The 26,879-nt window shown below is 44.6% G+C and overlaps 1 protein-coding gene across 1 annotated transcript in view; it reads left to right on the plus strand.

Annotated features, from left to right (window-relative positions):
- ARHGEF17 (Rho guanine nucleotide exchange factor 17) overlaps positions 1 to 26,879 on the plus strand; it is a 192,034-nt gene that overhangs the window by 141,871 nt on the left and 23,284 nt on the right. Inside the window, exons 3-6 of the mRNA XM_069759424.1 lie at positions 15,631 to 15,813; positions 16,929 to 17,045; positions 19,263 to 19,355; positions 26,458 to 26,634. Of these exons, the coding sequence (XP_069615525.1) occupies positions 15,631 to 15,813; positions 16,929 to 17,045; positions 19,263 to 19,355; positions 26,458 to 26,634 (570 nt within the window). The remainder of the gene's footprint in view (positions 1 to 15,630; positions 15,814 to 16,928; positions 17,046 to 19,262; positions 19,356 to 26,457; positions 26,635 to 26,879) is intronic.

Genomic DNA, 26,879 nt, shown 5'->3' on the forward strand with positions numbered 1-26,879 from the left:
ATAAGTAATCCTGCCCAACTCACCCTGATCGCTGTGATATCATCATATCATCTTTCCAAATAACCCATCATACGATTCTGAAATATTCTGTTATGCTTCATTTTATCTTGTTGATCATAGGGGGGCAGTATTATAGTAGTTATATTCTTGTACATAGGGGGCAGTATTATAGTAGTTATATTCTTGTACATAGGGGGCACTATTATAGTAGTTATATTCTTGTACATAGGAGCAGTATTATAGTAATTATATTCTTGTACATAGGGGCAGTATTATAGTAGTTATATTCTTGTACATAGGAGCAGTATTATAGTAGTTATATTCTTGTACATAGGGGCAGTATTATAGTAGTTATATTCTTGTACATAGGAGCAGTATTATAGTAATTATATTCTTGTACATAGGGGGCCGTATTATAGTAATTATATTCTTGTACATAGGAGCAGCATTATAGTAGTTATATTCTTGTACATAGGGGGCAGTATTATAGTAGTAATATTCTTGTACATAGGGGGCAGTATTATAGTAGTAATATTCTTGTACATAGGGAGCACTATTACAGGTCCTTCTCAAAAAATTAGCATATAGTGTTAAATTTCATTATTTACCATAATGTAATGATTACAATTAAACTTTCATATATTATAGATTCATTATCCACCAACTGAAATTTGTCAGGTCTTTTATTGTTTTAATACTGATGATTTTGGCATACAACTCCTGATAACCCAAAAAACCTGTCTCAATAAATTAGCATATCAAGAAAAGGTTCTCTAAACGACCTATTACCCTAATCTTCTGAATCAACTAATTAACTCTAAACACATGCAAAAGATACCTGAGGCTTTTATAAACTCCCTGCCTGGTTCATTACTCAAAACCCCCATCATGGGTAAGACTAGCGACCTGACAGATGTCAAGAAGGCCATCATTGACACCCTCAAGCAAGAGGGTAAGACCCAGAAAGAAATTTCTCAACAAATAGGCTGTTCCCAGAGTGCTGTATCAAGGCACCTCAATGGTAAGTCTGTTGGAAGGAAACAATGTGGCAGAAAACGCTGTACAACGAGAAGAGGAGACCGGACCCTGAGGAAGATTGTGGAGAAGGACCGATTCCAGACCTTGGGGAACCTGGGGAAGCAGTGGACTGAGTCTGGTGTGGAAACATCCAGAGCCACCGTGCACAGGCGTGTGCAGGAAATGGGCTACAGGTGCCGCATTCCCCAGGTAAAGCCGCTTTTGAGCTACAGAGAAGCAGCACTGGACTGTTGCTAAGTGGTCCCAAGTACTTTTTTCTGATGAAAGCAAATTTTGCATGTCATTCGGAAATCAAGGTGCCAGAGTCTGGAGGAAGACTGGGGAGAAGGAAATGCCAAAATGCCTGAAGTCCAGTGTCAAGTACCCAAAGTCAGTGATGGTGTGGGGTGCCATGTCAGCTGCTGGTGTTGGTCCACTGTGTTTCATCAAGGGCAGGGTCAATGCAGCTAGCTATCAGGAGATTTTGGAGCACTTCATGCTTCCATCGGCTGAAATGCTTTACGGAGATGAAGATTTCATTTTTCAGCACGACCTGGCACCTGCTCACAGTGCCAAAACCACTAGTAAATGGTTTACTGACCAAGGTATTACTGTGCTCAATTGGCCTGCCAACTCTCCTGACCTGAACCCCATAGAGAATCTGTGGGATATTGTGAAGAGAAAGTTGAGAGACGCAAGACCCAACACTCTGGATGAGCTTAAGGCCGCTATTGAAGCATCCTGGGCCTCCATAACATCTCAGCAGTGTCACAGGCTGATTGCCTCCATGCCACGCCGCATTGAAGCAGTCATTTCTGCCAAAGGATTCCCGACCAAGTATTGAGTGCATAACTGAACATTATTATTTGTTGTTTTTTTTGTTTGTTATTAAAAAACACTTTTATTTGATTGGATGGGTGAAATATGCTAATTTATTGAGACAGGTTTTTTGGGTTATCAGGAGTTGTATGCCAAAATCATCAGTATTAAAACAATAAAAGACCTGACAAATTTCAGTTGGTGGATAATGAATCTATAATATATGAAAGTTTAATTGTAATCATTACATTATGGTAAATAATGAAATTTAACACTATATGCTAATTTTTTGAGAAGGACCTGTATAGTAGTTATATTCTTGTACATAGGAGCAGTATTATATTAGTTATATTCCTGTACATAGGAGCAGTATTATAGTAGTTATATTCCTGTACATAGGGGCAGTATTATAGTAGTTATATTCTTGTACATAGGAGCAGTATTATAGTAGTTATATTCTTGTACATAGGAGCAGTATTATAGTAGTTATATTCCTGTACATAGGGTCAGTATTATAGTAGTTATATTCTTGTACATAGGGGCAGTATTATAGTAGTTATATTCCTGTACATAGGGTCTGTATTATAGTAGTTATATTCCTGTACATAGGGGACAGTATTATAGTAGTTATATTCCTGTACATAGGGGGCAGTATTATACAGTGGGGCAAAAAAGTATTTAGTCAGTCAGCAATAGTGCAAGTTCCACCACTTAAAAAGATGAGAGGCGTCTGTAATTTACATCATAGGTAGACCTCAACTATGGGAGACAAACTGAGAAAAAAAAATCCAGAAAATCACATTGTCTGTTTTTTTAACATTTTATTTGCATATTATGGTGGAAAATAAGTATTTGGTCAGAAACAAAATTTCATCTCAATACTTTGTAATATGTCCTTTGTTGGCAATGACAGAGGTCAAACGTTTTCTGTAAGTCTTCACAAGGTTGCCACACACTGTTGTTGGTATGTTGGCCCATTCCTCCATGCAGATCTCCTCTAGAGCAGTGATGTTTTTGGCTTTTCGCTTGGCAACACGGACTTTCAACTCCCTCCAAAGGTTTTCTATAGGGTTGAGATCTGGAGACTGGCTAGGCCACTCCAGGATCTTGAAATGCTTCTTACGAAGCCACTCCTTCGTTGCCCTGGTGGTGTGCTTTGGATCATTGTCATGTTGAAAGACCCAGCCACGTTTCATCTTCAATGCCCTTGCTGATGGAAGGAGGTTTGCACTCAAAATCTCACGATACATGGCCCCATTCATTCTTTCATGTACCCGGATCAGTCGTCCTGGCCCCTTTGCAGAGAAACAGCCCCAAAGCATGATGTTTCCACCACCATGCTTTACAGTAGGTATGGTGTTTGATGGATGCAACTCAGTATTCTTTTTCCTCCAAACACGACAAGTTGTGTTTCTACCAAACAGTTCCAGTTTGGTTTCATCAGACCATAGGACATTCTCCCAAAACTCCTCTGGATCATCCAAATGCTCTCTAGCAAACTTCAGACGGGCCCGGACAAGTACTGGCTTAAGCAGTGGGACACGTCTGGCACTGCAGGATCTGAGTCCATGGTGGCGTAGTGTGTTACTTATGGTAGGCCTTGTTACATTGGTCCCAGCTCTCTGCAGTTCATTCACTAGGTCCCCCCGCGTGGTTCTGCGATTTTTGCTCACCGTTCTTGTGATAATTCTGACCCCACGGGGTGGGATTTTGCGTGGAGCCCCAGATCGAGGGAGATTATCAGTGGTCTTGTATGTCTTCCATTTTCTAATTATTGCTCCCACTGTTGATTTCTTCACTCCAAGCTGGTTGGCTATTGCAGATTCAGTCTTCCCAGCCTGGTGCAGGGCTACAATTTTGTTTCTGGTGTCCTTTGACAGCTCTTTGGTCTTCACCATAGTGGAGTTTGGAGTCAGACTGTTTGAGGGTGTGCACATGTGTCTTTTTATACTGATAACAAGTTTAAACAGCTGCCATTACTACAGGTAATGAGTGGAGGAAAGAGGAGACTCTTAAAGAAGAAGTTACAGGTCTGTGAGAGCCAGAAATCTTGATTGTTTGTTTCTGACCAAATACTTATTTTCCACCATAATATGCAAAAAAAATGATAAAAAAACAGACAATGTGATTTTCTGGTTTTTTTTTTCTCAGTTTGTCTCCCATAGTTGAGGTCTACCTATGATGTAAATTACAGACGCCTCTCATCTTTTTAAGTGGTGGAACTTGCACTATTGCTGACTGACTAAATACTTTTTTGCCCCACTGTAGTAGTTATATTCCTGTACATAGGGTCAGTATTATAGTAGTTATATTCCTGTACATAGGGGCAGTATTATAGTAGTTATATTCTTGTACATAGGGGCAGTATTATAGTAGTTATATTCTTGTACATAGGAGCAGTATTATAGTAGTTATATTCTTGTACATAGGAGCAGTATTATAGTAGTTATATTCTTGTACATAGGGGCAGTATTATAGTAGTTATATTCTTGTACATACGGGGCAGTATTATAGTAGTTATATTCTTGTACATAGGAGCAGTATTATAGTAGTTATATTCTTGTACATAGGGGCAGTATTATAGTAGTTATATTCTTGTACATAGGAGCAGTATTATAGTAGTTATATTCTTGTACATAGGGGCAGTATTATAGTAGTTATATTCTTGTACTTAGGGGCAGTTTTGAAATTCTATCCTTTGTCTAGGTGAAATTTTGTTCATTGGAAACTGTATATCTGTATCTGCACCCCAGTGGATTATCAAGACATTTAGGCTGTGTACCCCTCTGTATTGGAGATTCCATGTAAGAATCGGTAAAATATCAGGGCTTGCTGAACTATATCGTCTGGTAAAATACCAGAAACCATTATGGAAACCTAATGAGCCACATTATGGCTAATGATGTCCATCATGCGATGTATCCGCTTGTTATGCCCTGCTCACATAACGTCCTATTTTTGCTTTTTCTAACCAATGATTTCAGTACAATTTTCACACCTTCATCTCTCCAGAAATGCACGTGGCCTCATTACTTTATCTAAAGATTGATCCATCAGATGTGCTGGGAACATGCTGTCCACGGGATATTGTATGCCGGAGAGAGCTCCGATTGTCTGCTGATCCCGGTGACTCAGAAAATCAGGACATCCTGAAATTGTGCCACGACCTAAATGTAACACACATTATACCATACACAAAACTATTTACTTTCAATAATATTTTTCCACTTTTTAAGATATTTGGGCAAATATAGATATTTTTATGGAAAGTCAAATACTTGTCAATTTCAAAAAGATGATTCTGTTCCTATTTTGGAAATATATTTTTCACACCTGATCTAAAAAAAAACAACAAAAAACACCTCAATATTATTCCTTGAATATATCAGTATAAATTCTATGGTTTGCTTTTATTTAGTTTTTTTTTTTTTTTTAAAGACCATCCATTAAGGTTTTACCGCTTAAATCTACAAATTAGGCATCCTCTATCCAAAGATAAATTTGTTTTCAATGAGAGAATTTTTTTGAGTCCCCTCGATCACTGGACACAGTACCGGCGTCACCATCTGGCGCACCCGGGCAAGTGCCGGGACCCTGAGCAAGCTGGAGGGCCCACTCCCTGTCAGGGACATCGGCACACTAAGGGGCCTGTTAGTTGGGGGGCCCGATGCCCTCATCATACTTTAAACTGTTTGAGATACTCACCTCTCCCTGTTCCTCCACAGCTCCGGTCTCTTCCTCGTCTTCTGACTGTGACGTCTCAGGGTAGAGCGTGCGATGATGTCACTACAGAGCATCCTCTGTGCTGAGCACTGCAGAGTCAGAAGATGCTGAGGAGACTGGAGCAGTGGGGAACAAGGAGAGGGGAGTAGTTGATTATTTTTTATGTATGGAACATTATATGGAGCCCATTCTGTATGAAGCATTATATGGGGCTCATTATACTGCATGGAGCATCATATGGGGCTCATTATACTGCACGGAGCATTATATGGGGCCCATTCTGTATGGCGCAATATGCAGAAAGTTTTCAGACGCCTTTAAATTTTTCACACTGTTTCATTGCAGCCATTTGGTAAATTCCAAAAAGTTCATTCTTTCTCATTAATGTTCACTCTGTACCCCATCTTGACTGAAAAAAAGGATGTAGTAATTTTTGCAAATGTATTAAAAAAGAAAAACTGAAATATCACATGGTCATAAGTCTTCAGCCCCTTTGCTCCGTATTGGGTAGAAGCACCTTTTGAGCTCGTACAGCCATGAGTCTTCTTGGGAATGATGCAGCAAGTTTTTCACCCCTGGATTTGGGGATCCTCTCCAGTTCCGTCAGGTTGGATGGTGAACGTTGGTGGACGCCATTTTCAGGTCTCTCCAGTTATGCTCAGTTGGGTTTAGGTCCGGGCTCTGGCTCAGCCGGTCAAGAATGGTCACAGAGTTGTTCTGAAGCCGCTCCTTTGTTATTTTAGCTGTGTGCTTACGTTCATTTTCTTGTTGGAAGGGGAACCTTCGGCCAAGTCTGTGGTCCAGAGCACTCTGGAAGAGGTTTTCATCCAGGATATCTCTGTACTTGGCCGCATTCATGTTTCCTTCAATGACAACCAGTCATCCTGTCCCTGCAGCTGAAATACACCCCCATAGTATGATGCTGCCACCACCATGCTTCACTGTTGGGATTGTATTGGGCAGGTGATGAGCAGTGGCTGGTTTTCTCCACATATACCGCTTAGAATTATCACCAAAAAGGTCTATCTTCGTCTCATCAGACCTGAGAATCTTATTTCTCATAGTCTGGGAGTCCTTCATGTGTTTTTTTTTTTTTTTTAGCAAATTCTATGCGGGCTTTCATGTGTCTTGCTCTGAGGAGAGGCTTCCGTGGGGCCACTCTGCCATAAAGACCCGACTGGTGGAGGCTGCAGTGATAGGTGACTTTGTGGAACTTTCTCCCATCTCCCTACTGCATCTCTGGAGCTCAGCCACAGTGATCTTGGGGTTCTTCTTTACCTCTCTCACCAAGGCTCTGCTCCCACGATTGCTCAGTTTGGCAGGACGGCCAGGCCTAGGAAGACTTCTGGTGGTCCCAAACTTCTTCCATTTAAGGATTATGGAGGCCACTGTGCTCTTAGGAACCTTGAGTGCTGCAGAAATTCTGTTGTAACCTTGGCCAGATCTGAGCCTTGCCACAATTCTGTCTCTGAGCTCCTTGGCCAGTTCCTTTGACCTCATGATTCTCACATGGTCTGACATGCACTGTGAGTTGTGAGGTCTTATATAGACAGGTGGGCGCCTTTCCAAATCAAGTCCTATCAGTTTAGTTACACACAGCAGGACTCCAATGAAGGAGTAGAACCATCTCAAGGAGGATCACAAGGAAATGGACAGCATGTGACTTACATATGAGGGTCTGAGCAAAGGGTCTGAATACTTACGACCATGTAATATTTCAGTTTTTTCTTTTTTTTTAAATTTGCAAAAATTTCTATTGTTTTTTTTTTCAGTCCAGATGGGGTGCAGAGTGAACATTACTGAGAAAAAAATGAACTATTTTGAATTTACCAAATGGCTGCAATGAAACAAAGAGTGAAAAATTTAAAGGGGTTTGAATACTTTCCATACCCACTGTATGGGGCTCATTTTACTGTATGGAACATTATATGGGGCCAATTATACTGTATGGAGCATTATATGGGGCCCATTATACTGTATGGAGCATTATAAGGCCCATTCTGTATGAAGCATTATATCTGTCCCATTCTGTATAAAACATTATGTAGGGCCTATTCTGTATGGAACAATATATGGGGCTCATTATAATATATGGAGCAATATATGGGGCCCATTCTGTATGGAGCATTAAATGGGGCCCATTCTGTATGGAGCATTAAATGGTGCCCATTCTCTATGGAGCATTAAATGGGTCTTGTTACTGTATGGAGCATTATATGCAGCTCGTTATACTGTATGGAGCAATATATGGGGCTTTTTATACTGTATGGAGCAATATATGGACCCATTATTTTGTACAGAGCAATATATGGGGATCATTATACTGAATGGCAGACTATACTGTCTGGTCTAAGATAAAATGTTCTCAATCCCCCCAATTTGTCGATTTCTAAGCTCTTGTAGAATTTACAATAGATATCGTATTTTTTGGACTATAAGACGCACCCCAAATTTTGGGGTGGAAAATAGCAAAAAAAAAAAAAGATTGTATAAGATGGGGGTTCGTCTTGTTGTCCGAATTTAAGGTACCTCACCTGAGGGCTGGCGGTGGTAGAGCGGGATCACAGGAGGCATGGTCCCTTCCTCAAGATGCCAGCGACAGTAGAAATGGGGCAATGCTGCAGTTCCAGCGTATCCCTGTGGGTCCGGTGTTGGCGGTGAGGCAGAGCAGAGTGCGTTGCATGGAGCAGGGTCCCTTCCTAATGATGCCAGCGGCAGAAATGTGGCGATGCTGCAGTCCGGTGTCCACGGTGAGCAGAGCCGAGCGCATCATTGGTTTCTTTGAGGCCAATTTCCTGAGGCCGCGCGTGCGCAGATTGAGATCTCAGCGGCCCTTGGCTTCAGAAAAAATGGCCGCAGAGATCTCAATCTTCACACTCGTGGCCTCCGGTGGCCATTTTCCTGAAGCCGAGGGTCCCTGAGATCTCAAGCCCACATCCTCAGGAAAACTGAGCACGAGAAGTCAGCCGAGATCTCAGTCCGCGCACGCGCCGCCTCCTGCGGCCCACGGCTTCAGGAAGATGGCCGCAGGGAAACCAATGATGCGCTCCGCACTACTCACCGCTGACACGGAGCTTCAGCATCACCACACTTCTGCCGCCGCCAGTTCCCTGAGGAAGGGACGCTGCTACACCACTGCCGCTACCCCCCGGTAAGCCTGCGTTCGGACTATAAGACGCACGCCCCATTTTCTTCCCAAATTTTTTTGGGAAAAAGTGCGTCTTATAGTCCGAAAAATACGGTATCACTCATGTATTGTAAGACGTATGTGAAATCTTTGCATTGTACTATACCTATATTTCTTATCTGTGCATCATGAATTGTGGTGTTAAAGGGGCGCACTGAGACTTTCACCCAGGGCCACGAATACCTGCAGCTTGTTAGGCCAAGATTATTTCTTCAGTTGTGTAGACTAGAAACTCCCATACTTAGTAGATGGCTGTTGGTCGAACAAGGTGGTTTTAACAGATTGTTCGGCTGGTATCTTTGCCGGCTCTCCCATACACAGGAGTACTTGTTTGGCTCAAATGCTGTTAAAGAAATCATAACTTGTAAAGAGAATTCAAAGTTACAGCCCCCACCCCCACTTCCACTCCAAAGAAGTCCCTCGTGGGCAACAAAAGATCAACAGAGCTCCAATGAGTCAGGCGGAGATGGTCCTGGCTCTACTGAGCATGTGCTGGTTGTCAATTCTGGCACATGCTCAGTATGTGGTCACTACTCAGTGCTATATATTAAAAGGCACTGTGTAATTTCTTGTCTTTCCTGCTGTAAATACTTGCACAAAGTTGTAGTTGGCTTCTTATGAAGATATGAAATTAAATATGTATGCATTATGTGATCGTAAAGGCCCTTTCATAATTGATAAGCTAGTGACTGTAATGCTTCCTGTTTATTATCCAAAGAGATTCTAGACAACAGTGCAAAATTACCAAATTATAACTTGGCACAAAGAGCGAATATAGTAGAGACGTTTAGTCATCTGGATTATTTGTGAATTATGGGACCCTGAAGCCTCCACCATCGAGGGGACCTGTGATCGTATTCAGTTTAGGATAGGTGGTCTTGGAGGCCTTTCCGGATGTTCTCGGGAGAATTTTCATGTTTCAATGTTATTTTCATGAAAAAAGTGAAAGGAGGGTGTTTTGTGTAGAGGCCTGATTTGGCGGCCTCTCCTTGAGCAGGTGGTGGAGAATCTGAGGATGACTGAATTCTTCACATTTTGTTGTGTTCTGGGACATTTCAGAAGTTGCACTAGGTGTCCTGAACACCCGCTCCTGGCACACGTGACTGTAAAGAGGGACTACGCTTCTCACACTTGTCCACTTGCCTAAGTGCACGCCACTGCCAGGTCACACTTCTTGCTGCCACCATTCGGCATTTTGTTAGTCCAATAAAACGATTGCCTTCGGCAAAACAATAGTACACACGCACATCCAACTTTCTAGGACCAAACAGGTACACTTCTAGAACTCTGGCACTCACAGAATAACACAACCAGGCTAAACTTTCCCTCTTTGAGGTTGTGGGGACAACCAGGCTAAACTTTCCCTCTTTGAGGTTGTGGGGACAACCAGGCTAAACTTTCCCTCTTTGAGGTTGTGGGCACAATTAGGCTAAACTTTCCCTCTTTGAGGTTCTGGGTACAACCATGCTAAACTTTCCCTCTTTGAGGTTGTGGGGACATCGAGGCTAAACTTTCCCTCTTTGAGGTTGTGGGGACAACCAGGCTAAATTTTCCCTCTTTGAGGTTGTGAGTACAACCAGGCTAAACTTTCCCTCTTTTGAGGTTGTTGGGACAACCAGGCTACACTTTCCCTCTTCGAGGTTGTGGGTACGTTTAGAGAAGCAACAAACAAACTTATTTAAAAAAAAAAAATTTTTTTGATTTAATATAAAAAAAAACGTAAACTGCTTAACCAAAATGACAACGCTGAAATAACAATGAGGCAAAACAGTACAAAAACAAGGCTATAGAAAGCTCTTACTGAATAGATCAACTGAAACATTGTAGAAATTTGGACAGATTCACAATTCTCATTGTATCCCTTGGGTCTAACACGGTCCGTGGATGAGATTTTTATGAATCCCATCCAGAACTCTCACCACTTCTGGTCAGGTGAAAAAAGGATGTCTACTTATACCCAAGGAAAGACAGGTTCAGGACCTGATTTTAACTTCTCTCATATTTCCCTACTTGACCCTACTAGGAGAACAATGACCTGCATGTTTCCGAGCAATATTCTTACCATCCTAAACACACCAAACATGACTATATAATGTCCATAATTCAGGTTCAAAGGCCAAAAGTCCTGGCTCTGGAAACCACAGAAGCAACTATGTTCCCTGATCACGATGATATTTGTGAAATCAGATTATTGTTCAGTGCGCATCGTAAGTGTCTTCTGCCTGTGTAAACGGGCTATTAAACGACCACCGGTCAGTAAATGTTTACTGATCAGTAGTCATTTAATGCTGCAAAATCAGGTAACTACAACCACAGGATTCTGATATTGTCTCCTCCTTCATGGAGATGCATGAATATTGGATAGAAGCCGCTCGTCATCGGCCGTGGACGATTCTTGTCTCCGGTCTCACATTATGGATGTTTTCATTTGGGCAGGAAATCTTCATGAAGCGTCTGGTATAATGACTTCCTGAGGCCTGCTGTCTGGCACTCTGCCCGTTTATTATGTACAGTCAATCCTCTCTGCAAAGTGCTGAAATTGATTTTTCTCCACCCATTTCACTTAATTAATAAGAATTGCGACTGCGGGAGATTCATTAAAATCATGTTACTTGTTCCATATATAACCAAAAAAAAGCAAAAAGTAATAAATGTTATCTATTTTCTCCATCTGAAAATCAATAAAAAGTTGCATTGTTATTGCCACGTAGTATATTGCCCAGGCCACGTAGTATATTGCCCAGCCCATGTAGTATATTGCACAGCCCACGTAGTATATTGCACAGCCCACGTAGTATTTAGCAATGTGGGCATCATATCCCTGTTTAAAAAAAAAAAAGAATTAAAATAAAAAATAGTTAAGTACTCACCTTCCGGAGCCCCCGGATCCAAGCGAAGTGGTTACTGACGCTCCTCGCGCGCTCCGGTCTCGAGTGCATTGCGGTCTCGCGTGATGATGACGTACCGCTACGTCATCATCTCACGAGATCGCAGAATGGACCGGTTACCGGAGCGTCGCGAGCGGAAGAGGCCGGTTGTGGATCCGAGGGGCCGACGGATGGTGAGTGTATAACGATTTTTTATTATTTTTAACATTAGATCTTTTTACTATTGATGCCGCTTAGGCAGCATCAATAGTAAAACGTTGGTCACACAAGGTTAATAGCAGTGTTAACTGAGTGCGTTACACCGCGGCATAGCGCGGTCGGTTAATGCTGCCATTAACCCTGTGTGAGCGCTGACTGGAGGGGAGTATGGAGGGGGCACTGACTGCGGGGAGGAAGGAGCGGCCATGTTGCTGCCGGACTGTGCCCGTCGCTGATTGGTCGTGGCTGTTTTTCCGTGACCAATCAGCGACTTGGATTTCCATGACAGACAGAGGCCGCGACCAATGAATATCTGTGACAGACAGAAGGACAGAAAGACGGAAGTGACCCTTAGACAATTATATAGTAGATGCTAAAAGAATGGGGTAAAACATAAAAGTGCCGTTAAGGGATTAGTGATGGTCACCAGAGAATAGCCGGTCTAGGATGGCCTGAGATCATTGTAAGACAGGTGACACATCAGTACCACACGTACGTGCACCTGGAAAGCAGCGGTACTGTTTGCGCTGTTCCCTGGCGCCGGGTGCTGAAGACAGATCACATCATTCTCACCTGCTCTGCCGGCGATCAGCACGAGCAGCGGAGAATGTTGAGTTGTATTCAGGTGATAACAGCAAGAGCAGGCGGCGGCTGTTGAGACTACTACTTCATCAGCCTTCGCCTGCTGTGGCTAATAACCATGAAAGCTGGCGGTGGCTGATGGGAGTATTCATCAGCCTGAGATAAAAATAATTAAATAAAATTTAAAAAAACAGCATGGGTTCCCCTGTATTTTTGATAACCAGTCAGGCAAAACTGAAAGCTGCGGGCTGGTTATCAAGAATAGAGGGGTCCCCACACTGTTGTTTTTTTAAATTATTTGTGTAATTTTAAAAAACGGCGTGTGGTCCAACCCATTTTTGACAACCAGCCTTGCTACAGCAGACAGCTGGGGGGCTGGTATTCTCAGGCTGGTAAGGGGCCATAAATATTGACCCCCCCAGCCTAAAAATAGCGGCCCGCAACTGTCCAGAAAAGGCACATCTATTAGATGCGCCAATTCTTGCGATTTGCCCGGCTCTTCCCACTTGCCTTGTAGCAGTGGCATGTGGGGTTCATATTGAAGTCACTTTTGTATTGTCTGGTAAAATCCAGCCCACTGATCACTAATGGAGAGACGTCTGTACGACAACTATCCATTATAATCCTACAGTTGTAATGTAAATAAAGACACAGCCAGAATAAAGTATTTTATTAGAAATAAAAACAAATCACAGTATTTCGTATTTATTTAAAAATAACAAACACGCTTATACTCACCTAACGCCTAATTCCACCAAAGCCCTCGTTCTCCTGTAATAAACTATAAAATAAAAGATGACAATATCCCTCACCTCTCCGTTGTTCTGTCCCACGCCGTAATCCATATCTGGGGATAAATAGTTTTCAACCTGGACGGTGCCAAGATGCGACCGTCCAGGCTGAGAACCAGTGATGAATGAGCTGCTGCGAGCTCAGCATCAGAGAGCAGCGGTGACATAATTGAGATTTCTGCCAGTCACTGAGGCTGCGTTCCCAGCTGGGCTGAACTGTGGTGACCTCCGCACTGTGAGAAAATCACTGAGTTCAGCTCAGCGAGTTCACTGCAGATCACCATGAGAATTGTGAACTGCAGTGAACTTGGTTACTTTTTCTTACCAGCCTGAGAATACCAGCCCTCCCCCAGCTGTCTGCTTTAGCAAGACTGGTTGTTAAAACGGGGGGGGGGGGGGGGGGACCACACATTGTTTTTTTTTTAATTTAATCAAATAATAATAATAAAAAAAACAGTATGGGAGGCCCTCTATTCTTGATAACCAGCCTTGCTGACAGCTGAGGGTTGCAGCCCGCAGCTGTCAGTTTTTCCTGGCTGGTTATCAAAAATACATTGGAAACCACGCTGTTTTTTTTTTTTTTTTTTCATTTTATTTACTTATTTATAGAGTAGGCGCCGGCTGATGAATACTCCCATCAGGCACCGCCTGCTTTCACTGTTATCAGTTGAATACAACTCTCAACATTCTCACCTGCTCATGCTGATCTCTGGTAGAGCGCGGGGGAATGATGAGAGCCGTCCTCAGCACCCAGCACTGGGCTACAATGCTAACAGTATTGCTGCTTCCCAGGCGTTGGTAAGTGTCACACTGATGACACACAGATGTGATCCGTGAGTCATCAGTGTGCAGGAAGTATTGTGGTCCATGCTGCTGTTAAAGAACGGACATGTCAGCGTATTTTGCTCACGGACACATGGTCCATGGAAACACACCAACATGTGCACAGACTCATTAACTTCAATGGATAAGTATCTACGGTACGTGTGAAAACTGTCACTACGTGTACTGGACACACACACACACACGTCTGAGCCCGTAGACATTTTTTTTGCCCCTTATCCTCTTCCTGCTTCTTCTACTAAACCTCAAAAACCCTTTCGCCAACACCCCTTGTATTCGCTCCGTGTTCCCTCCATTCAGATGAGGATCTTGATTGGGTCTCGTTTCTCCGAGCTCCAGACTATTTTGGATTTCTAGAGCACCTGTTGCCACTGACTATGAAATGGACAAGGTGGGCGATTATTTCGGGGGTCTAGAGCAGGTGGAGCTTTGTGTTTCTGCCGCTCGTGCTCTGGAACGCTCCCGTTTGGTGGTCCTCTGCCTCGGCAATCTACTGTTCTCATCCGGCATAAGACCCGCGTTGACAGGCTGAACATGTAATGTAACAATCTCCCTGCGTTCCTACAAGCTCCATGGTCGCGTGTGCTCGGTTCTTTGAGGTCTGTCCTCATAAATTCCTTGAATTATACATCGTTTCCTTTTGTGGTGTGATTTTTCACTTGGCACGTTCCGATCCGTGCCTGCTTTTTTTTGTGTTTTTGTGGGTTTTTTTGAGTGATGAGTTTAGCCCTGGAGTTCATTGGCCATCCACATTTTTCGCATATTTGTAGACTTATGAACCCAACGAGTGCGTTACTAACCAATACATGACTAAAATAACCTTTTATATGAATGACAACACTTCTACACAAAATGCTAAAAATAATTAAAAAAAATGCACAAAAATATTCCAGCCCTTCCTTTCTTGATCGCCTCCTTTCCTATAATTCTATTGTCTCATATTACAACTAAAACTAATACATTCCTAAAGAAATAATCTCTAAATTTCCCAAGAGCTCAGCCTTACTCCCTCCTTTTCTTCCTCACTGGCTGCAGCAGGATCCTCCCCCTCCGCAAAATAGAGCCGGAGTATAGGGGACACTTGAGGCTCCAACCATCATCCTTGCCCAGTTCTTCTTCTGTCCCACCACCATATTTTAATTATAACTATATGGGTAGTGTATACATTGGCCATCTCCCACCTGTAATCTGGTTCCCTCCCTATTAACTGGCCGCTTTTCAAAAAGTTGGAGCCTTTTGGCAGAAGACTATGGAAGTCCTCTGGAAAGTGAATTCTTATTGAGGTTGGAAGGGTTCATAGATATATTTGCATTTGAACAGTTTTCGAGTCACTCGTTACAGGGATTTCTCCATGGAAAGTGGTCATATCGGGAGGGTGAATTGTTAGAAAATTTTGTCTGCCTTCTTCCAGAAATCTCACCACCCCAGTTCAGGAGATGTCTGGTATTGCAATAGGCTGCAATACCAAACCCAACCTGTGGATGGGGTGGCACTGTTTAACATTGGTTATCTAATGTCTCGTGATGACTGTTACACACCAGTGATAACTGAATGTTTTGGGTTTTTTTTTTCTTGCGTGCAGGGTTACATGAAACCACTGAAGCAGCCAGAGAATTCCTTCTTGTGTGACCCGTCTTTGGTGGACGAGATCTTTGACCACATCCCAGAGCTGCTGGAGCACCATGAACAATTTCTGGAGCAGGTCAGCTACTGTATGCAGAACTGGGCAGACATCCAGACCGTGGGGGACATCCTGGGCCAGTCGGTGAGTAGCAGAGGCCTGGGGGACCCTGTCCTTGATGTCGAAATTCACCATGTTTTAAATCATTGCAATGAATGCAAACCTATGAAGGCAAGTGCATGGCGAAAAGCAAGACTAAAAAGTATCGGAGGAGGCGACGGGGACCCCAGAGGTGCCGTTCTGGCAGTGAACCAAATCTTTGCATCCTAACTAAGCTGAGACTTGCTTCCTCCTTGAAATTGCTTTTCGACACAACGTCCACACGACAGCCCACAAGCACTATCAGGTGGAAATAAAAATCTTCTTCAGGTTTCCATTAATTTTCACTTTGGGAACATGACAAAATATAACATTTTCATGTGACTTGCATTGTAGTGGTGACTTGACCCCCTCCCCTCCATTTGTTATTTTACTCCGTCTTTTTTTTTTTTGTCCCAGAAGACGTAATATGCAAATAGAAAATCTTCTCATATCTGTAGAAGACTCGGCTACACAGATAGGAGTCGTGTCATACCCGCGAGGCATCTCGTTAATTATCTGTTCCTAATTAATGCTTTGATGTCATACCCTACCAGATCAAAACTTAGAGCGAGTCCCCGGAATATCTAATAATGTGATGTCGGAAGCCACGAATGTAACACCTGGGCGTCCCTACTGGTCTCGTCGTACAGTTGGGTGACTGTCATGTCTGGTGGAATAGTTGTATTATCGTCAGATTGGGGATCTTTTATTTTCTGACATTTTCTTTTTGGAGTCTTCAGTAATTGAGTCCAGATATAAATTTACTCTCTGACGCTTCTCCACACATCACATACGGTAACATTATTCCTGTGGACTCACAGTCTGATCTAGCCATATAATATGGCAGAGCTATTCCAAAAAATTGCCAGAAGACACATATACTGTGACCTAATGTAGAAAGGAGTAACCTCTATATGTAAAGAAACCAGATCCTCAAAGACGTCTTCAAGAAGTGGCCGGAAAAAGACGTAGAAATCTCCTGCTATGGCATCACTGCTTCTTCATTGTGCAAATCCATAGTGGCCCCATTAATGGAGAAATTAATGCAGCAATGTGATGAGAAGCCAGGGCTATTACATATATCAGTCTCTTCTCTAATACTTTGTGTATTCTTGTAGTTTTCCAAGGAAATCCTGGTCAGCATCTACTCAGCTTATATCGATAATTTCCTCAACGCCAAGGATGCAGTCAGGATAGCGAAGGAAGCCCGTCCAGCCTTCATTAAGTTCCTGGAGGTAGGTCAATGCTATGTAAAAGGCGGACACAGCCATAATTGCAGTGTCTTGTACTTGTACCCGTCACAGGGGATTATCTCCACATATATCACCCACACCCAACACAGAGGGTTGTCTCTTCGCCTTGTACCCTACAAAGGGGGTCATCTCCTTGCCTTGTACCCAACAAATGGGGTCGTCTCCTCGCCTTGTACCCAACAAAGGTGGTCGTCTCCTCGCCTTGTACCCAACAAATGGGGTCATCTCCTCGCCTTGTACCCAACAAATGGGGTCATCTCCTCGCCTTGTACCCAACAAAGGGGGTGGTCTTCTCGCCTTGTACCCAACAAAGGGGGTTGTCTTCTCGCCTTGTACCCAACAAAGGGGGTCGTCTTCTCACCTTGTACCCAAAGGGGGTCGTCTCCTCGCCTTGTACCCAACAAATGGGGTCATCTCCTCGCCTTGTACCCAACAAAGGGGATCGTCTCCTTACCTTGTACCCAACACAGGGACTCTTCTCGGCTTGTACCCAACAAAGGGGGTCGTCTCCTCGCCTTGTACCCAACAAAGGGGATCATCTACTCCCCTTGTACCCAACACAGGGGCTCTTCTCGCCTTGTACCCAACACAGGGGGTCGTCTCCTCGCCTTGTACCCAACAATGGGAGTCGTCTCCTCACCTTGTACCCATAAATCTGGAGCTTCTCCAGATAATGGAAGTGTTTTTACTTACGAATTACTTAAGATGGATCCTTAGTAGATCACATTTCCATCTGTACGGGCCACAATATTGGCCACTGGGACAATTGCCCTGCCGCCCATATCGATGTCATATAATATTCTTTCTAGTTTACTGGTAACCCGGACACCATAGAAGATAATTCTCTCTGTCTGTAGCCGTCTTGGTATTTTGGTTGCCAGAATGAGCATAGTAATTGAATTCCCGCTTGCTGACATCAGCCGCTGATTGTCCGCAGCGCCGCCTATTTATCGTTACACTTATTTCCTGTGAATCATCCGCGTGCCGTCTGGGATTATTAGACCTAATTGTGTTGTTGGCCATATTGCTTTTATTGCATCTGGAATGAATTGTCCTCCGTCTCCTCCATCGCTCCATGGTGAAGTGAAATGATTCAATTTAGTTTCCCGTCTCGGTAACGCCATTCAGCTAAGGAAGAAAATGGATGCGAGACACGGCCTGTGGAGCAGAACGCGCTTGAAAGGGGGCCAGCGGACCGGGTGGCTGTGTTCTTGGTCTTCGCAAACATAACACAGGCCAAGTGATGGCTTCTAGATGGAGGATGGCAGGGGAGGGAGTAATAGGATGAAGCTGTCGTGCCCGGGGGCCATAATGTGCCACAGATGCTCAGCGTCAGGTGGGTGAGGAAAGGCCACAGGTACCATGTCCTGCACTGACTGGCGCTAAAATAAGTTACCGTGGTTACGCTTGAACAAAATATCCCGCCGACCCACTGGGTCAGTCCGGGACATGAAACACCCCCCCCCCCCCGAGCCACAGGGTCGGTCCGGGACATGAAACATCGCCCTCGAGCCACTGGGTCAGTCCGGGACATGAAACATCGCCTATGAGCCACTGGATCAGTCCGGTACATGAAACATCGCCCCTGAGCTACAGGGTTAGACCAGGACCTGAAACATCCCCCCTGAGCTACAGGGTCAGTCCGGGACATGAAACATCGCCCCCAAGCCACAGGGTCTGTCCGGGACATGAAACATCACCCCCGAGCCACAGGGTCAGTCCGAGACATGAAACATCCCCCCCCCCCCCCCCCCCCCGAGCTACAGGGTCAGTCCAGGACATGAAACATCCCCCCGAGCCACTGGGTCAGTCTGGGACATGAAACATCCCCCCCGAGCCACAGGGTCTGTCCGGGACATGAAACATCACCCCCGAGCCACAGGGTCAGTACGAGACATGAAACATCCCCCCCCCCCCCCGAGCTACAGGGTCAGTCCGCGACATGAAACATAGCCCCCAAGCCACAGGGTCAGTCCGGGACATGAAACATCCCCCCCGAGCTACAGGGTCAGTCCAAGACATGAAACATCACCCCCGAGCCACAGGGTCAGTCCAGGACATGAAACATCCCATGGGTAATGGTGTACGGGGGGAGGAGCAGGACCCAAGCGATGGTCTACCGGGAGCCGCCATGATCCTCGGCCCCATGTTCTGCTCTCTGAGGTAATTTCTTGTTACATATTTTTCTTCTCTTCACAGCAATGTACCCGGGAGAACAAGGAGAAGCAGGCGCTGTCAGACCTGATGATCAAACCCGTCCAGAGGATCCCACGATACGAGCTCATTGTCAAGGTAAGATGCTCGGGGGCCACGGGTGGGATCAGTCATTGACATCCAGAGCTGCATTCACAGTTCAGCTGGTTGCCCAGGGAAACAAACTGCTATTCGGCTCCGCCCTGTTGTCCAACATGTGACTTATAAGCTGTCACTGAGCTGTGTATCTGTTCCTTCTGACTTCGGCTGCTCATGACCAGACAGTCCCCCATCGTTCTACCTTCCAGAATGGTGTCGACATGACAATCGCCGGCCGCTGATCTCTGCGGCCTTTCAGAGCGGACATCTTTGATCATAACGGCCCACAACAGTCATGTGATATAATGGTGCCAGGAGGCACCGCGCCGAACTCACCAGCGGTTTCTCAGTTAACTCATTCTGTATTCTGTGCAGTGAACCACAGAGCCAATAAAAGCCAAATGTTCAACACGCGGTTCCTATTTTGGCTCCTCAGCCCGGTGCCATATCATCATTGGGTTGTGTGTCACACAGACGACGTCACGCCATGCCGGCTAATCATGTAAGTAGCTATGGATGCCGGGAGGTAGGAGAAAAGATCCCCGGAATACTGACCAGGGTTCTGTAGCACGATCCTCTCACCTCTAGTATTTCTCTTGGGAGAATACCTGCTCTTTATATTGTCGAGATACTAAACCCCGCTGAGATGAGGCGCTTGTGGCCTCGCTCTGATATAGAGACACCGATTGTGCTTTATTGGAATCCTAGGAGAAGATTGTCAAACAAGTGCATTTAGTGTACACTAAAAATGTGAAAACCATTTTAAAATATCTTGTTCCTAGGCCGAGATCTGAGCTCTTCACATTAAAGGCCCAAAGCCTGAGGCTGCACTACTGAGAGCAGTCCATCCTGCATCTTAGGTGGTGTGTGGACGCCGCTCTCCATCTGTTCACGGCATCCTCTCCTACCGGTGTCCATCCTTGTGGTCTCCATGATGAACGTTTTCCTGACTTTCTCAGTAGTGCAGCCTCAAGGCTTTGGACCTGTATCTTCAAAAGACCGTATCTCCGTACTGGAACAAGATATCATGAAACGGTTTTCTCTCTTTTTTTTTTTTTTTTTTTAAATAAAATTCAATATTCATAAAAGGGACATTTTTCTGATCGTTCTATAAGTGTAGAAGAAAGGTGGTTATGGAGTTCCCCTTTAAGAGTGATGGCAGAACACAGTAACAGTAGGGGGCGCTGAAAGCTGCAGGCGGTGGCATCATTGGCTTGATGGTTAGAATGGTCTTAAAGGCACAGTACTTGAATGATACTAAATCTTACCGTGCTGTTCTGCAGGGGATCTTCCCCGGGCCTGGGGACTGTACAATGCTCCACTGGTCCAGCGCTGGTCTGGGTGCTCCTGGGAGAGCAGAGAGCTCCTGCCTGTCCCCCAGTGCTGCTGGAAATCCTTACAGACACCACTAGGAGGAACTCGCAGGAGGGCATCCCTCTCCCGGGGTCTCTCCGCAGTGTTGTGATCTCATCGGGGTGAAGTTCCTTCTGGTCTTATGCTGATGCTGGCAGCCATGGTAATTGCCTTCCCTGCTGCTCGGGATATACAAGGCATACAGCATATACTCCTATTCACAGGACCTACAGTGTCATGTAAAAGTTTTGGCACCCCTGGTTAAAAATACTGTATTGTGAACTGCTAAGCATGTTGAAGATAAAACACAGATGATGACACATTTCCTTTGTGTTTTAAAAATTTCCGAAAAGTAAAATGGGCCACTGCAAAAGTTTGTGCACCCTGCATGGTTAATACCTAGTAGCGCCTGCTTTTGCAAGTATCACAGCTTGTAAACTCTATTTGTAGCCAGACAAGAGTCTTTTTCAGTTCTTGTTTGACGTATTCTCCTCCATTCTTCCTTAGAGAATTCCTCCGGTTCTGTGAGATTCCTGGGGCGTCTTGCCTCCTCTATTTTGAGGTCCAGCCTCAGATTTTCAATGATGTTCAGATCAGGGGACTGTGAGGGCCATTGTAAAACCTTCAGCTTGCGCCTTTTGAGGTTGTCTATTGTGGATTGTGACTTGAGTTTAGGATCTTTCTCCATTTGTAGCAGCCATCCTCTTCCTCTTCTCACCTTCGGCTTTTTTACAGATGGTGTTATGTTTGCATTAAGAATCTGTTGAAATTTCATTAGATCCATTCTTCCCTCTACCCTTGAAATGTTCCCCGTGCCATTGGCTGCAACACAACCCCAGAGCATGATTCATCCACCCCCATGTTAATGGTTGGTAAGATGTTCTTTTCCTGAAATTCTGTGCCCTTTGTTCTCCACACATACCTTTTGATCATTGGGGCCAAGACTTCTATTTTACCTCATCGGTCCACAGGACTTGTTTCCAAAGTGCATCAGGCTTGTTTAGATCTTCTTTTGCATACATCTGACTCTGAATTTTATGGTGAGGATGCAGGAGAGGTTTTCTTCTCATGACTCCACCATGAAGGACATAATTGTGCAGGTATCTCTGGAGTTGTGGTACATTATTCTACTGTTCAGAGTCTGCTAAATCTTTCTGAAGGTCTTGTGCAGTCATGTGGGGGTTCTGAATTGCCTCCTTGGCAATCCTACAAGCAGCTCTCACTGAAATATTGCTTGGTCTTCCAGACCTTATCTTGACCTCTACTGTTCCTGATAATTGCCATTTCTTAATTACATTTGGAACTGAGGAAAGGACAACTTGAAAACACTTTGCTATCTTATTATAGCCTTCTCCTGCTCCACCATTTTCATTTTCAGAGTGCTCGGTAGCTTCTTAGAAGATCCCATGGCTGCTGTTTTTTGTCACAAGGTTAGAGGAGGCTGGGTTTTTAGAAAGTTGGGAAATTTGCATCTCCCGCCTTTCCTAACGATGATGGTGAACAAGCCATAACCCTAACAGGATGATTAAGGTCTGAAACTTATCTAGGGGTGCTAATCTCCTAGGGTGCCCAAACTTTTTCATTCAGCCATTTAACTTTTTGTATTTAAAAAAAAAAAAAAAATGTTCACAATAACCGTAATTTTGACCAGAGGTGCACAAACTTTTACATGCCGTTGTACATACTCATCACTTGCAGTAAAATGTCCTTCGGCGGTTCTGTTAAAGGGGACATAGCTGATACAAGGGCAGATAATGCATTTGCCCCTTTAAGAGACACGTCACTTTGCTGTGCAATCCCTCGGGCACCTTCACACCGACAAACAGAATGTTCCAGAATCCCCCGGAGAGACTGGCGCAGCGACACACAACACTTCAACCTCCTTTGTTACATTTTGTGCAGAGAAGTCAATTAACTCAAGTTGTTTACAAAACGTTTTTCTGTGAGAAGGGAAGATGTTTCCTGATGATTTCACCACAATGTCATGAGAGCTGTGATGTGATGCGCCACGACGAGCTTTACGTGCTCCGAGCAGCTTCTTGACGCTAAAGTCAGTCTCCTACAATCTGGTGCTCTTTACATGGTGAAATTGGCAGAATTTTCAGACTTCTCTTTTTTTATTGGCGTATTGTGGTGAAATATGTGTGTGTATATGTGTGTGTGTATATATATATATATATATATATATATATATATATATATAATATGTGTGTGTGTGGTGACATATGTCTAGGGTTATATGTGTGAATAGTGATAATGTAACATCTGTCCTGAAGGCAAGGCACACCTGGTACTTCCTTGGGACTAGTAGAAATTGTCTCCATATCTCACCGGAAGGTCTAGCTAGGGCCAAGAAGAAAAGTAACATTTGGCACCTCCTAGGTCTTGGAGGGGAGATGCTAATTGCGGCCTGAGGGAATCTATTCCTGAGAACCTTTTCACAAGAGAAAATAATATATTCATTTAGGGCGCGGCCGTGGCCCAATCAAACAGACAGCAGTTATGATATTGACCTGAGGGGCCAGTCTAGAAACCTGACCTCAGACCAAAGTTATAAATTTAGGCTGCAGACAGAGAATTGTGTTCACATGATGGGGGCAGCCTGAGAAGCTGGTGTGATCCAATCTACATAGTCCTACCCTCAGGGAGCAGAAAGCAACTACCAGTTAGATAATTTCTGTAAGTTCTCCTGTTTATTTTGATACTGTTTGCATAAGTTGTATGTCTTTTTATTATCATATTTTTATATCCTTTTTCTTATTGTAAGCATTGAACCTTTTGTTATTAAAGTATAAAACTTTAACAAGTTGAACCTTGAATGTTCTAACAGAATCCATAGCCTAAGGTGTGTGAGCCTTATGAGTGATAGACATATTTTTATTAGTATTATTATTTCCAGGACTCATCGCTCGTGTATTCGATGAGTAGTGGCCGCGTGTATGAGCGGGTGTGTGGCCTGGGTCGGTGTTATGATGCGGTGGTCTAGGAGCAACATGGAACGAGCTCAGAAGGAAGTGGTAACTGTACTGACCGCAGTCCCTAAGCTCAACACAACACTAGAAGTAGCAGTGGAATGCTCCTAACTCTCCCTAGGCATCTCGTCACAGCCTAAGAGCTAACTACCCCTAAAGACAGAAGCAGGAAAACCATCTTGCCTCAGAGAAAATCCCCAAAGGATAGATTAGCCCCCCACAAATAATGACTGTGAGTGGAGAGGAAAAAGACATACACAGAATGAAACCAGGATGAGCACAGGAGGCCAGTCTAGCTTGATAGATAGGACAGGATGGAATACTGTGCGGTCAGTATAAAACACTACAAAAATCCACGCAGAGTTTACAAAAAAATCTCCACACCTGACTAAAGGTGTGGAGGGTAAATCTGTTTCCCAGAGCTTCCAGCAAGACCGAATTAATTCATACTGATAACGCTGGACAAACATAGAAAGCACTGAACGGATAAGTCCACAATCTGTGAACAGAAAAGCGCAAGCAAAAACTTAGCTTTGCAGAACTGGTCAGGATAACAGGGAAATCCAAAGAGATGTGAATGCAACCAGGAACCATTTACGAGTGGCACTGGCTGAAGGAACAGCCAGGCCTAAATAGCCGAGCAGAAGAGACGATAAGTGGAGGCAGCTGATGACAGCTAACTCCAAGGAGCAGCCATACCACTTGAAACCACAAGAGGGAGCCCAAGAGCAGAACTCACAAAAGTGCCACTTACAACCACCGGAGGGAGCCCGAGAGCGGAATTCACACCAGTCGGTGTGTGATTTATGCTCCCATTACAGTATAGGACACAGGTTGAATGCTGGACTGAGAGTGGGGAGATAGATTAACCCTTGCAGGCACAACCCCAAGTCACGTGTGAGAGCAGGCACGTGACGAATGAGTGACACCACGGAGTAGGGATCCGTGACAAGAATTATTGGCCCCAGTGAGTCCAACCACGAGAGCTGTGGATGCCACGCAGGATAGAAGAGCTTGGCGATTATTTTCTTTCCTTCCCCTTTTAGTTTGTTAATGATTCAGTTCCTCAGGGGCGGAGACTTCTCTACAGGTTTTTAAATAATAATAATAATCTTTATTTTTATATAGCGCTAACATATTCCGCAGCGCTTTAGAGTTTTGCACACATTATCATCACTGTCCCCGATTGGGTTCACAATCTAGAATCCCTATCTGTATGTCTTTGGAATGTGGGAGGAAACCAGAGTGCCCGGAGGAAACCCACGCAAACACGGAGAGAATATACAAACTCTTTACAGATGTTGTCCTGGGTGGGATTAGAACCCAGGACCCCAGCGCTGCAAGGCTGTAGTGCTAACCACTGCGCCACCGTGTCTAATCAACCAATAGCAAAAGGGATATAGGACCAACCAGAGCTGGGCAACATAGATGGCACATGATCTGTGTTTAAGGTACATATGGCAGCATATAATCATCCATAGATGTTACCTCGGGGTCCTGGGTTCGAATAGAGTCCAACGTCTGGCCCTCGATTTATGTTCTGTGCGGTGAGTGACAATTTATTTAAAGGGTAATATCTGACGTCCCTTATCTTTTTTAATTCTGATTAACAATTGACGTAAGTTGACATTTTATGCTACGGAAATAACTCAGGCAGAGGAAAGCAACGACCTTCCAGCAAGCAAACAATACCCAGCAATGACAATGGGAAAAGATGAGGTGTGCCACCTGGTGGCCAGATCTGGAAATGCAGCAGCTTTGTGCCTGGAATGTTCCTGTATAAGCACATGTATGGTGCGGATTTATAATGCAGTGCTATGTCTGTGCGTGTACCTATATTCCACACATATACTGTATACTGTGTGCACACCTGTACCTGTATACCGCACATGTATGCCGCACATATATGCACTGTGTGCACACCTGTATACCGCATATATATACACTGTGCACAACTGTACCTGTATACCGCATATACACAGTGTGCACACCTGTATACCGCACATATATACACAGTGTGCACACCTGTACCTGTATACTGCACATATATACACAGTGTGCACACCTGTACCTGTATACCGCACATATATACACAGTGTGCACACCTGTATACCGCATATATATACACTGTGCACAACTGTACCTGTATACCGCATATACACAGTGTGCACATCTGTATACCGCACATATATACACAGTGTGCACACCTGTACCTGTATACTGCACATATATACACAGTGTGCACACCTGTACCTGTATACCGCACATATATACACAGTGTGCACACCTGTACCTGTATACCGCACATATATACACAGTGTGCACACCTGTACCTGTATACCGCACATGTATACACTGTGTGCACACCTATACCTGTATACCGCACATATATACACTGTGTGCACACCTGTATACCGCACATATAATATACACTGTGTGCACACCTGTATACCGCACATATAATATACACTGTGTGCACACCTGTACCTGTATACCGCACATATAATATACACTCTGTGCACACCTGTATACCGCACATATATACACTGTGTGCACACCTGTATACCGCACATATAATATACACTGTGTGCACACCTGTATACTCCTGGTCTGCACACAATACAGATGGAGCTAGTTTGATTGTTTGTTACTGGAGGGTTCTGGCTGCGGCGGCTCCTGGCCGGGATCCTCTGTGTGCCCGATGGTGCTGGCTGAGTGGGTGGTGAACAGACGGGTGTGTGGGCTCCCACTGACTCCTGTTTCTGCTCTTCTTGCAGGATCTGCTGAAGCACACGCCGGAGGACCACCCGGACCACCTGTGCCTTCTGGGTGCCCAGAGAAACATCAAGCAGCTGGCAGAGAGGATCAACAAGGGAATGAGGAGCGCAGAGGAGGCAGAGAGGGACACCCGCATCCTGCAAGAGATAGAGGCTCACATCGAGGGCATGGAGGACGTATGTGATTGCTGCCAAACACCACTGCTGTCCACCTACATTCTGTGCTGTGCCCACCGCTCGCCCTCCTTCTGTGCCCGCTCTGTCCACTGCTTGCCCTCCTTCTGTGCCCGCTCTGTCCACCGCTCGCCCTTCTGTCTGCTCTGTCCACCGCTCGCCCTTCTGTGTCCGCTCTGTCCACTGCTCGCCCTTCTGTGGCCGCTCTGTCCACCGCTCGCCCTTCTGTGCCGCTCTGTCCACTGCTC

The sequence above is a fragment of the Ranitomeya imitator genome, chromosome 3 (genome assembly GCF_032444005.1).
Source record: "Ranitomeya imitator isolate aRanImi1 chromosome 3, aRanImi1.pri, whole genome shotgun sequence".
NCBI lineage: Eukaryota > Metazoa > Chordata > Amphibia > Anura > Dendrobatidae > Ranitomeya > Ranitomeya imitator.